At 41.0% G+C, this 13,682-nt stretch overlaps 1 protein-coding gene across 6 annotated transcripts in view; it reads right to left on the minus strand.

Moving 5' to 3' along the window:
• Positions 1-13,682, minus strand: part of SPATA13 (spermatogenesis associated 13) — a 95,347-nt gene that overhangs the window by 24,351 nt on the left and 57,314 nt on the right. Inside the window, exon 1 of one of the 6 annotated variants that reach the window (XM_045588437.1) lies at positions 11,236-11,468. The exons of 4 other annotated variants lie outside the window; for them this stretch is intronic. In XM_045588437.1, coding sequence (XP_045444393.1) covers positions 11,236-11,290 — 55 coding nt within the window. In that variant the 5' untranslated portion in view covers positions 11,291-11,468. Of the gene's footprint in view, positions 1-11,235; positions 11,469-13,682 lie in introns of those variants that run through there. One more of the 6 variants, XM_045588438.1, reaches the window with a different exon arrangement.

Below are 13,682 nucleotides of genomic sequence, written 5' to 3' on the forward strand. Positions count from 1 at the left end.
CTAGCAGAAAACTCGCCTCCTGTCTCCACAGCCCCCGCCCCACCCTACACGTTACTTCCAAGGTAAGCCTCATAAAACAGTGGTTTCACCATTTTCACAAGAAACTACACAGCAGTTATCTATTGCATCATGACAAAATTCTTTTTTGGTATTTCAAAGCCCTCTATAGTCTACTTAAACAATCTTTATCTCCCACTGGGTGCCAATCTTCCACTGGGCAATCCCCTTCACCACGGCCCAAACCACAGGCCTGCTCACTGCTTCCTCATGCCTTATGTCACTCTTCACATGGATGTAGAACCACTAACTTCAATGGCTTCAAACTCTTCAGCTATAGATCAGAGTTAATAATGATGACTTTAATGAAATTTTGCATGATGTAGAACTACTATAAATTCTCAAAATGTACTTTAGCAAAATTAGGGAAAATACATTCTCAAAATACAAAAGTAAATTTTTTTCATTCCTTCTTCCTATTGTGGAAAAAAAAAACACCAAAAAACCCCATAACATTAAAATTAATTATTTGAACCATTTTTAAGTATACAGTTTGTAGTGTTATTCACACTGTTGTATGACAGATCTCTTTATATCCATTAAACACCAATTCTCCCTCCTTTGTCCCCATATCCTGGCAAACACCTTTCTCCTTTCTGTTTCTATAAATCTTGCTACTAGTTACTCCATATGAGTAGAATCATACAGTCTTTATCCCTTTTGTATCTGGCTTACTTCCCTTAATATACTCAAGGTCCTTCTACATGGTCAAATGTATCAGAATTTTCTTGGTCAAGTGTACAATTTTCTTCTTTTTAAAGGAATGGTATTCTATTATATGCATATACCATGTTTTCTTTATCCATTCATCTTTATATATATATATATATATATATATATATATATATATATATATATATATATTTTATTGATATTTTACAGAGAGGAAGAGAGAGGGATAGAGAGTTGAAATCATCAATGAGAGAGAATCATTGATCAGCTGCCTCTTGCACACCTCCTACTGAGGATGTGCCCGCAACCAAGGTACATGCCCTTGACCGGAATCGAACCCGGGACCCTTCAGTCCGCAGACCAACACTCTATCCACTGAGCCAAACCGGTTTTGGCTATCCATTCATCTTTTGATGGAGATCTGTGCTGCTTCCACCTCTTGACTACTGTGAATAATGCTGCTATGAACGTGGGTGCACACCCATCTCTTCAAGATATTGCTATGAATTCTTTTGGATATATATCCAGAAGTGGGAATACTGAATCATATAGTAATTCTATTTTCAACTTTTGTAGGAGTACCCACACTGTTTTCCATTATGGCTGCACCATTCTATATTTTCACCAACATGCACAGGGTTCCAATTTCTCTGCATTCTCACCAACTGTATTACCGTGTTTCCCCAAAAATAAGACATCCTCCGAAACTAAGACCTACTTACAGGTTTCCTTCTAAGTGAAATATAAGATCCTCCCCCCCCCCCCAGGCTAAACATGAGAGATTTGGTCCACTGATTCTGAAAGAAATGGAGTCACAAGAAATTCACCAGGAAATCAGGAATTGGATTATTATGATGATGTTCCAGAAGACGATGACATGATTGTCATTGAATAAATGAGTAAATTCTTGATACTGTAGGATTCACAGTTTTTCTGGTTTGTGTTGACAACTGCCGTACTACCATGCCGTATACAGTAATAAATTTCCTTTATTTTCATTTAACAATAAATGTGTACCATATTCTTCTTCATGGAAAAATAAGACACCCCCTGAAAATAAGACCTAGTGCATCTTTGAGGCAAAAATTAATATAAGACACTGTCTTATTTTTGGGGAAACAGAGTATTACTTGTATTGAAAAAACCAGTGTGGAAAATGGCCCTGTGAAAGACTCTGAATAGCTGGGTCTTTCTCAATAGCAATTTTGAGAAAGAAAAAAAAGTTGGAGAAATAATAATACCAGATTTCATGTTATACTACAAAGCCACCGTAAACAAAACAGACTGGTACTGGCACAAGAACAGGCATATAAATCAATGGAACAGAACAGAGAACTCAGAAATTGACCCACGCCTTTACACTCAAACCACCAACTTACACCATACACAAGAATAAACTCAAAATGGATAAAAGCCCTTAAGTTGTGAAACCATAAAAACCCTAAAAGAAACTATAAGCAGCAAAATCTCAGACATCTCTCATAGCAATATGTTTACAGATACATTTCCTAAGGCAAAGGAAACTAAGGAGAAAATAAACAAATAGGACCACATCAAAATAAAAAGCTTCTGCACAGCAAAAGAAACCATCAACAAAATGTAAAGGGAGGAGATCCAAGATGGCAGCTTAGGTAAACACACCTAAACTGCTGCCTCGCACAACAATTTCAAAACTACAACTAAAAACAAAACGTCTATCACCCAGAACCACGGGAAAACTGGCTGAAAGGAAGCTCTACAACTAGATTGAAAGAGAAAGGAGCATTCAGGGCACAAGAGCTGAAAAACTGAGGTACAGGGGTGGGACCATGATATGGGAAGGCTTGGATCCCAGCTGGCGGAGGGCATTGCTTTCTTCAACCCGAAGAGAGACAAGCTCCCAATCTCTCTGAAATCCATTCTATATGGAAAGAAGCTAGACTGTTTGCCATCGGGTTGGAAAGTGAGGGTGGCTTGCTTGTAAGAATAATTGTTTGCTTGTAAGAATAATTGTTTGCTGTGCTGGGGCGCGAGACGCAGGGACACTGTCAGAGAGGCAGAGAAGGCCATCCCTGTTTGCCACGCCCTAGCCTAGAGATGCCCTGAGATTCCACCCTGAGACTCTGCCCTGCACAATCTACAAACACACCAAAGCTCCAAGGAGCGGCTTTTGCATATGATAGCCTTCTCTATTGCAGTTTAACCTAGCAAACTTGCAACCTGGTGCAGATAGCTCCAAAGCTTCCAAGCTCCAAGCAGGGAGGAGATGAATGTGGTTCTCGCTGTTGCCCCTGCAGGGTAGCCTCAGACAGTAGCTGAACTGCATCCCATTGGAGATTCAGAAACTAGTGTATATCTACTGGTTGGTGTGAGACGACACCAGATTTCAACTACTCTCATAAGGGACACATTCAAGAGACAGACTCAGTGAGCACCAAAGCCATACGGAAACAAATCCTCCCCATAAACGTGTCTCCAGTACAGCAATTCTTCCGTTTTAGACACAGCAAGTCCTCACAGCCAATTGGCTTGGAGGTCAATTCCTCCCAGTGATACCAACAACAATCAAGACTTAACTACAACAAGAGTGTACACACAGCCCACAAAGGGGTGCACCAAGAGTGTCCACATCAGGCAAATGGGAGGCTGACCCATTGAACCATATAGGACACCTAAGCCCACAAAGCTACCCTACCAACTCAGGGAAGCAGTTAAAGTGCTGAGAAAAGGAAGGAGACATCAGACAAAAGAAATGAAGGAGAACAAAAGGCTAGATATAGAGTTCAAAAGCACGGTTATAAGGTTTTTCAAGAATTTCCTAGAAAAGGCTGATAAATTTAACGAGACCCTCGAGGATATGAAAAAGAAATTAAACCAACTAGAAATTAAACATACACTGACTGAAATAAAAAAATATTATACAGAGACCCAACAGCAGACTAGAAGAACGCAAAAATCAAGCCAAAGATTTGGAATACAAAGAGGAAAAGGACACTTCCAGAAAAGCAAGAAGAATAGAGAATTCAGAAAGTTGAAGATAGTGTAAGGAGCCTCTGGTACAACTTCAAGCATACCACCATCAGAATTATGGGGGTTCCAGAAGAAGAAAGAGAGCAAGACACTGAAAACCTATTTGAAGAAATAATGACGGAAAACTTCCCCCACTTGGTGAAAGAAATAGATTTACAAGTCCAGGAAGCTCAAAGAACCCCAAACAAAAGGAATCTAAAGAGGGCCACACCAAGACACATCATAATTAAAATGCCAAAGCAAAAGACAAAGAGAGAATCTTACAAGCAGCAAGAGAAAAACAGTTACCTACAAGGGAGCACCCATATGATTATCAGCTGATTTCTCAACAGAAACTATGCAGGCCAGATGGGAGTGGCAAGAAATATTCAGAGTGATGAATAACAAGAACCTATAACCAAGATTTCTCTATCCAGCAAAGTTATCATCATTCAGAATTGAAGAGTAGATAAAAAGCTTCACAGATCAGAAAAAGCTAAAGTAGTACATCACCACCAAGCCAGTATTATATGAAATGCTAAAAAGTGTTCTTTAAAGAGAAAAAAGAAGAAAAAAAGTAAAGATAAAAATTATAAACAACAAATATCTATCAACAAGTGAATCTAAAAGTCAAGTGAATTAAAAATCTGAGAAACAGAATAAACTGGTGAATATAATAGAATCAGGGGCATAGAATGGGAGGGGATTGATAATTCTCAGGGGAAAAGGTGTGGGGGGTATGGGAAGAGACCGGACAAAAATCATACCTATGCATGAGGACAAAGTGTGTGTGTGTGGTGGGGAGGGGTAAGGGCAGAGGGTGGAGTAGGGACCAGGTGGAGGGGAGCTATGGGACGAGGTGGGAAAAGGAGAAACAATTGTAATAATCTGAACAATAAAAATTTATTTTAAAAAAATAAAGTTTAGAATTCAAAAACTCCAAATAAATAAATAAATAAATAAAATAAAAATAGATTTTAAAAAAATGTAAAGGGAGACCACTATATGGGAGAACATATTTGGCAATGATACATCTAATAAAGGGTTAATATCCAAATATATAAGAAACTCATACAACTTAACAGAAGGAAAGCAAACAATCCAATTTAAAATATGGGCAAAGGACCTAAATAGACCTTCTCCAAAGAGGACATACAGATGGCCAAAGACATGAAAAAAATGGTCAAAGTCATTATCATCCGAAAGATGCAAATGAAAAAAACAATGAGGTATCACATCACACCTGTCAGAATGGCTACCATCAACAAATCAACAAATGACAAGTGCTGGCAATGATGTAGAGAAAGGGAACCCTAGTACACTGCTGGAGGAAACTGACTGGGGCAGCCATTATGGAAAACAATATGAAATTATCTAAAAAAAATTAAATATGGAACTTCCTTTTGACCCAGTAATCCCACTTCTAGGAATATATCCTATGAAACCCAAAGCACCAATCAGAATGAATGTATGCACTCCTATGTTCATAGCAGCACAATTTACAATAGCTAAGATCTGAAAACAACCCAAGTGCCCATAGACGAGTAGATAAAAAAGCTGTGGTACATTTATGGCATGGAATACTATGCAGCATGGAGGGATCTGGAGAGTATAAGTGAAATGAGTCAGAGAAACGACAATTATCACATGATCTCACTTACATGTGGAATCTAAATAACAAAATTAATTGATGAACAGAGTGGATCCAGACCCACAGAAGCATGAAACAGAGGAATCTCAGAGGGAAAGTGGGGGAGGGTGGGTGGAAGATAATCAACCAAAGACCTTGTATGCATGTGTGTATAATCCATGGACATAGACAATATGGTTCTGAAGGCTTGGGGCACAGGGGAGGCTTGGAGGGAGTCAATGGGGGAGAAAAAGGAACATATGTAATACTTTCAATAATAAAGAATCATTGGGGTGATGGGGACTTGCCTGGGGTGGGAATGGCTGGGGAGAGGAGGGGAGAGGAAAGGAGTGTCAATTGGGAAAAGGGAGACATATGTAAAACTTTAGACAATAAATAAACAAAAATTTTTAAAAGTTAAAAAATGATAAAGAATTATTGTTGAAAGTATTACAAATTATTATATATTTTTGGAAAAAATAAGAAAATGGACCTGTAAACATAGAGCAAAGACTATTTCAAATTGAAATCATGTTTACAACCCCAAATTCCTAGATATAAGAGGGTAGACAAGCTGTAGTCAAGCCCAGTGAGAACATCTTTTATCATTTTCATATGGATTTTTAGCACACACTTCTGGCTATAGACAGTTCTGAGACAATGCACCTTTTCCATAGATAGGTATATATAAACTAGAGGCCTGGTGCACGAATTCGTGCATGGGTGGGGTCTGGCCGGCCCGCCCCAATGGGGGCCAGTCAGGGCTGGGCTGATGGAAGGAAGGGCCATGGGAAGCTGGGGGGAATAATCAGGGCCCAATTGGACCAGCTGGCCCCTGCAATGCAAGTAATAGCCACAGATCATTCTGTCGTTCCGATTGCTTGGCTTTTAAAAATATATTCTAAATTTGTAAAAAGTGAATTTTTAACATTTCTATTTAGTCATCATAGTTAACAGTGTTCCATAAAGGCTTCCATGTCAGGTCTCCTAGACACTGTATTTGGGCACCTTCTTTGTGTGGCACCATTTATCCTACTAGCCTCCTGCTCCACACAGTCCTATCTTAAGATTCAGCCCTCAGTTCTCCTCTCACCTCCGAGCTCAGTATTTTTCATTACTCCCCAATGACCTGATCACTTTCCAGGCTGCCGGCAGCAGCAGGAGCAGGTGCCCGCCCACATTTCCAGCCCTGGAGAGAAATGCCCATCCAGAGGAGATAGGCCAGTCTTTCAGTCAGTAGCACTGTTGCAAATACAATTAGAGATTGTTTATGTCTTTAAAAATGCCAGCAATAAAGAGCTTCTACAACTCCTCAGAAAACTTAACGACATCCTTCTGTCTGAACTGAGATTGCACATTTATGAATTGATGAAACTTGACAACTGACTATGAAGGTGAATTTTTATGACAGGAAATAGCAAATATCACCAACAATGGACAACTATTACACAGCACGTGCCAAAGGATAAGGACTTCCTATAGGAGTCACGCCCATAGGAAAAACTGGCCCTCAGCTCAGGTCCTGGAGGCAGTTTTTCTCAGGACATACAACAGGTCTCTTTGCTGTTTGGTTTACTTTTGCTCATTTTAAGGGCTTTTGTTCAATGACAAAATTTCAAAAGCACTGGACTTCAAAGCCCTGGGTTTGGGCCCCAGGGAGGTGAGCTGGAAGAGGCCCTGACCTCCTTGTCTCATGTGCCAGGGTAGGTGTGGAAGGGTTTTGTAAAATAAAAGTAAGGTAAGAACTGGCACCCTGGATTTCACAACCAGGCTGTTGGCGGGAAGGCAATATGGACGTTGGCTGTTTTCATGAAGGGCCCGGGCCATCGCCAACACTAATGACCTCAGAGCAGCATCCTCAGCCCTGTAGCTCCTCCGTGGGGATTTCCCTCACTAAATCTAGACTGGCTGCAGGGAAATTCCCACACTTAGAATAATCTGTTAAAAACATGTCTTTCTTTTAGAAAACCTTCTGACAGACTTCCTCAAGTTTGAGATAAGCCATTCATTCTCACTTCCCATCTTCAAACGGAAATGGCAAACGCAGGCAGAAGGCAGGCAGCTGGTGCTCAGGGCCACGGGCAGCTTTCACAAGGCACTGCTGTCTGGGCTGAAGCTCTGAGCCTGATCACCACATGGACTCTCAGGCCATGGTGATACACAGGGGAACGAACTGGTCACAGGAGGGCGACCTTCAATGGCAAACATGCTACACCACTTCCAGTGGTTCCCAAACTCCCCGGGCTGATGGCCTCCAACTGCATGGGGCACATTTAGAAAAATAAAGATTCCTCTCCCCATTGGACACGAGAATGAGGTTCTCGAGGGGAATGGGGAGGCTAAGGGAGGGAGGAGATAAAGTTTGCTGAGAATGTATTTTCAAAACCTCTCCCAGGATTCTAATGCCTCACTAAGCAAGGGAACTTACATGTATTTTCCGGCGTATAAGATGACCTACTAATTTTTATAGTTAAAACATAGATTTAGGCCTATGTTCACTGTATAAGACTACCCCCCACTTCAAAGAAAAGATTTACTTTGCCGTCAAGATCTGCAGGTAATTTTTGTGCAATTTTAGTCTTTTGCCCCCGATTTTCGGTTGACTTTTTTGTTTCAAAAGTCGTCTTATACGCCGGAAAATATGGGCTAAGACCACACTTAAACCTACCTGCTCAAATGCATTCCAGGACATCTTCATTTTTTTGCCTGTCCCTGCAGCAAGCCACGAGTTGGAAGGCAATGGATTCTGATCTCATTGGCTGAAAACCTCTGCTTTAGCTGCCCATGTGCCACTGAGTTCCCAGTGTTAATAGAAAGGACAAAATCCTTTTATCCATGCTACCTCTTTCCCACCCCAAACAGGTGATCAAATTCCGACTCCTCCTCCCAGTCTAGCCAACACTTCTTGAGATAGGATCCTCCGTTATTCCCAGATCCTCTGTGGTCATGATCTGTTTTTAATGTCCTAGAAGCATGTTGGACTTAACTCTTTAAAAATATTTACCATAATTATGTTGCTATTATATGTAAGCTGTTGAACTAAAATGTAAAGGGGCCCCCTTGGGAATGCACATGGATGATCTTTAATTATCATCAACTAAGGCGGAGCCATGCCCTGGGAACATGTTTCCCCAAAACGTGGGAGACTATTTTCGGTACAGATTTCTTATCTTTATCCATGTGCTTGGAATGAGGAAGGAATAGGACCTTGACTTACCCAGGTCTTAATATGCTAAAATCCCAGGAATGAGGGAATGAATAAGACCTGGGCACACCCAAAACTTCTTTGACCTTAAACCCCCCTCTGGAAATCAATAAATGCGCCCTGTTGTCTGTGGTGGTTGTTGACTGTCCCTCCATCAGAGTGACAGCATCCACCCAGCACCCAGCTTGATGAATCTATTTCTGCCTCTTGTCTCTTTCTTTCTTGTATTTTCTTAATTCCCAGCTCCTCCACTCAGGAACCTGTCCTTCTCCCTTTCCGGGCAGGACACAGAAAAAGGAAAAGCACCCACCGCACTAAATATTCTCACTAGCTGTTTATGTGTCTAACTCCTAATATCCAACCCCAATGCCGAGGCTCTCAGGGATAAGAACTTGTGTGTCAGTCAGGGTTAGTTGGCTAAATTAAAGAGTGAAACATCTTTCACACTCTAGAATTTAAATGGACACTGTCAGGAAAGTCACGATCATGCCTAATCTAGACTTTCAAATCACTTTCCATACAGTACTTTTGAATCCTTTCCTAGAAGTGAACTTGCTAACTTTTACTGATAACGTGTCTCTTGTCTAAGGGTCTTCTGGATATAATTCCCTCCATCTGTGCTCACCTTAGGGTCGTTGCTGACTTCTGCTGCCCAAAGCAGTGGGAGTAAGTTATCTCCTGACTGAGCTTAATTTACATCAAGCCTGAAAATGTGTTTTGTTTCTATAAAGGGTTTAGTGACTTTTATTTTAAATTGCCTATAAATAATTTTCCCTCTTCTCGAGTTAAAGCCAAAACTTGTCTTAGAGTTGTGTCATACAGGCCTGTAAAATGGGTTCAGGGCCTTGGAAAGGCAGGAGGGTCGAGGCCATGAGCCCTGGTCAGTCATCCACCCACAGTCTTCCCTCCACTATCTCCTGGGAGCACAATGGCTTGAGGGCCCTCAGTCAGTAGCTCAGCTTCCTCCTGTTCTGGAATTTTGCTGTCATTTCCATTTTTTAAAAATTCCTCACTAGAAGATATGTTTCCATTGATTTTTAGAGAGAAAGGAAGGGAGAGGGAAAGAGGGAAAGAGATGCAGGATAAAGGAGAGGGAGGGAGAAAGAGAGAGAAACATCGATGGGTTGCTTGCTTTCCATATTCACCCTGACCAGGGATTGAACACACAAACTGGGCATGTGCCCTGACCGGGAATCGAACCCATGACCCTTCGGTGCACGGGATGATGCTCCAACCAAACTGGCCACACCGGCCAGGGCTCATTTCTATTTTAATACACATACGCCTAGTCTTAGGAACAGACTGAACCGGTCTTCCAAGTCAGAGAAGCAGCAAACTCCTTTCTCACAGCCAGGCTCTTCAAGGGAACAGAGCCACTTACGCTGGCAGGGCCTGAGCACAGGAGCCGATGGTGAGGGGGAGTGTGCACAGCTTTGCACAGCAGCTTCTGACATGCTGGGTCTCTAGCTCCCAGATCATGCCACTCAGAGCCAGAGGCTAGGCCAGCCTTCCCTCGGCCTGTGCTCAAGTGTGGAAAGAATGGAATCATGCCCTGCAAGTGAAGGAATGCTGGGGGAGGAGCAGAAGGATGGCGGGGCTACCATCACTGTCTGCCTGGCTGCCTCTGCTCACCCCTGCGCTGGTTTGCTCACTTGGCTGGAATAAACACAGTTACACCAATCAGAATGATGATAAGCCCACACTCCTCCATGACACTGGGAGCCATGATAGACACTGGGACGATATACCCAGTTACTCAAGTCCACAAGCACAGCTACTCTGTAAGCAGGCTTATGTTCTGCATGCAGACATCACTCGGCAACTTTGTTCTCTTTTTCTAACTTTTGGTTAGTGAAATAGAGTACATGCTAGTCTTGTTTTTAATCTGCCATATATAGAAGCCATAACCACATCCCTGTCTGTTCTCAGCCAGCACTGAAAACCAATCAAAACAAGGAAGAAGCACAAACTACCAACTGGACTGCTCCGGCAAGGTCCAGGCTGCCTGCAAGCTGTCAGCTACAGTTCTCATGTGCTCAGAGTTATTGGCATTGATTTAAGGCAAAAACAGAGGCAAGACTCTTCAAAGCATATATTGTACCCATGTGCAGCAGTCAGCTAAAGTTCTTTCAGTGAAGTATTTTTCCTCACTTCTTTTTAAGAACATGGATTGCAATTTACAATTCCCTAGTGTGAGGAGAGTACCACATTCCTCTCACATTTAAACAGAAACCAGTATAAATGACAATAGTCAAAAAACATTGCGGAAACCATGGAATAAATGAATAATGGGCAATGTCATTTTTGAAAACAGTATTTCTCAAAAATCAATCCATAGCCATAAACCCTACCCACCCCAGATTAGCAAGGCACATTTCTACAGAATCCGACAGTAAAACTTGTACAATGAAATTCCATGTAACAGAAGCAAAAACCAGCACAATAAAAACCAGATCCATTCTTATTATTCTTTATATCCTTCTAACTGCTCTGCCATAAACAAAAACATTGTCTTTGCTTCACTATGTCTACAAGTAAAACTATGCTCGGGAGACTTAACTAGAACAAATGAGCTTTCACACACGCACACATCTGACAAGCAGCAGCAAAGGCAGACAGCACTGCAGCTCAGAAAGGAAAGAGTCAAATCAACAACAAAACAATTCTTTCTCTGAACACATACCCATGTGAAGGCTTTCCAAACTCCAAAATCTTGCTATTTCCCCTCTAGCTACCATCCTTCTTCTGGAAAAACAGCCTCACTCAGAGCAGGACTGGGGTATGACTGAGCATCCCAAGAATCTCACAGGCTCTCGCTCCGGAACTGCAGAAATTGCTTATTCACAGCTTTGACGCTGGCTCCCTGTGACCACGCCAGCCAGAGCCTGCTGAGCGCTCACCGCTCAGTAACTCCGAGGCTGGCGGTTCCAGACATCTCCGGATGCCAGGAGGAAATTCTAAACTAAGGCAATCCTGCACATGCCAAACCCACACACTCACACAGCATATCAGGTGCAGTCAACAACCCTCCGAGAAGGTGGAAAGAATGCGTTTGCTGCTTTTCATTACAATTTCAAAGCCCCAGTTAGATTTTCAGAGAGCTTTTAAAAAGGTATCTGTTTACTGGAGAAAAACTGCAGGGAGGTTGCTAAGTTCAAAAATGGAGTTGGGATTGCACACTATGTATGGCATGACAAAAATCTGAGTTATGATACTGCATTATGTTAACTGTTAATTTATGAAATCACTTTAAAAGGGGAATTTTATTTAAATTCCCCTTTTGTTTACCTTTTATTATGTGAAAATGATAGGTATATCATTTACTATATAAAGTATATATATAGGGTATCCCCCAAAAATGTATGCACACACTTTGAATAATTATAAAGCAGTGTTTATTAAAATACATGTCATTTTCAAAACTGAGCTATCAGCTTTTGAAGTGTGTATACATTTTTGGGGGGACACCCTGTATACTCTATAATGAAGAAATTGTTTTTGCTTTTTTCCTAAAATAAGTTTCCTTCAGATAACATAGATTATTTACTTCCTTTATATTTTTTTGGTAATTTCCAAATTATCTACAATAAGCAAGTCTTTATGTTATGAAACAATTGTTAACAAACTGTGTTTCCTTCAATTTGTTCTTAACTGGAACTTTGCGAACAAGATAATATATGCAAAGTAGTGATCACATGATCATCCCTCAATAAATGTTGATTTAAAAAAGATAGTGCCACTAGTAAATGCATCTTTACTGTGATGGGCTGTGGAGTGAGTCAGACCAGCTAGGTTCAAATCCACTCTACCACAGCTTCTTAAGGGAAAGTTTCCAAATCTCTAGGTAGCTGTTTCCAATCTGTAGAATGACCAACAGCCGTTATTGGGTTATTGAGAACATATTACGAAGTATTTAGGACAATACTCACACCTCATTAGGGATTAATAAATGTTACCGATAAGCTGCTGCTACTCTGAAAAACCCTCGGTCCATAGTATGTGTCAATTTCCACAAAATTCACAGCGTGAACTCAGCAGGTAAAGCTACTATTAGTTATCATATCTATGTTGACAAGGTGCTGTACTGTAAACTTTTCTTACCATTAAATATTTGTGGCTATTTCTATTGACTGGGTACGTCCCCCCTTCAATCCAGCTGAGGGGGGTTTTCTGGGGGAACTCAGGGCTTCAACAATCTATAACAAATGTGTGCGCATGCACACAATCATTCGCAAAACCAGATTGCCTTCAAATCTTTCCTTTGGAACTATTTTTTTTAAAGTACTTAAAAGAGCCAAATTTTTTTAAATGGTTAGTAGATCATTTGATAGGAGCATATCTATTTTCAATTAAGGTGGTACTTAAGTAAAGGGTCTTAAGGCACAGCTCCTCAGACTGTGGTCACAGATCCGCAGCACTGGCAGGACCTGGGAGCAAGTTAGAAGTGAAGGTTCTCAAGCCACACCTGGCCTATTTTATATGATCTAGGGCATGCAAATGCACCTTCAGGTTTGAGAAGTGTTGTTCTAGGAAAGTCAAGAAACTCTTTGCTCTGAGGTAACATCTTGAATGCTGCTAGACTTTTTCATCAAGTCAAAAGCTAATGAAGACAGTGGAATGAATGGGAAGAATTCAGGATGAAGAGGTGAAATGCTGAACATTGAGAATCAAAGCAGTGGAAAGTGGAATTAATTGTGATGGGTATCCTTTCTAACAAAGCTTAAATTCCAACAGGAGGCAAATAAAACCCACAGTGCTTTCTTTTGCTTGCTTTCCTCTTCTCCTCCTCTTCCTTTTTTGTTAAAATTGCAAGTGTTCACAAAGAAAAAAATCTCTTTGCCACATACCCTTAGTATCATCACCTCAAAGGTTTATTTTCACTTTTCACTGGCAGCTGTTACACAGAAACAGCTTCTGTCTCCCAAGGACTTTTTCTAAATCCAGAGATGGGGTCAGGGCACTAGAGTAAGATCCTGTGGATTTTAAGATCTTAAAAAGAAAGCATTCATTAAATAAACATACTTTACATACACCTAAAACAAAATACAGATAAAAAGTGGAAAAGTAAATGCACCAAAACTGTATTTAAATCAGGCATCTTCTCAAAGGATGTTGATCCAACAACCCTTG

Source organism: Pipistrellus kuhlii, unplaced genomic scaffold, assembly GCF_014108245.1.
Source record: "Pipistrellus kuhlii isolate mPipKuh1 unplaced genomic scaffold, mPipKuh1.p scaffold_m20_p_3, whole genome shotgun sequence".
Taxonomy (NCBI): Eukaryota; Metazoa; Chordata; class Mammalia; order Chiroptera; family Vespertilionidae; genus Pipistrellus; species Pipistrellus kuhlii.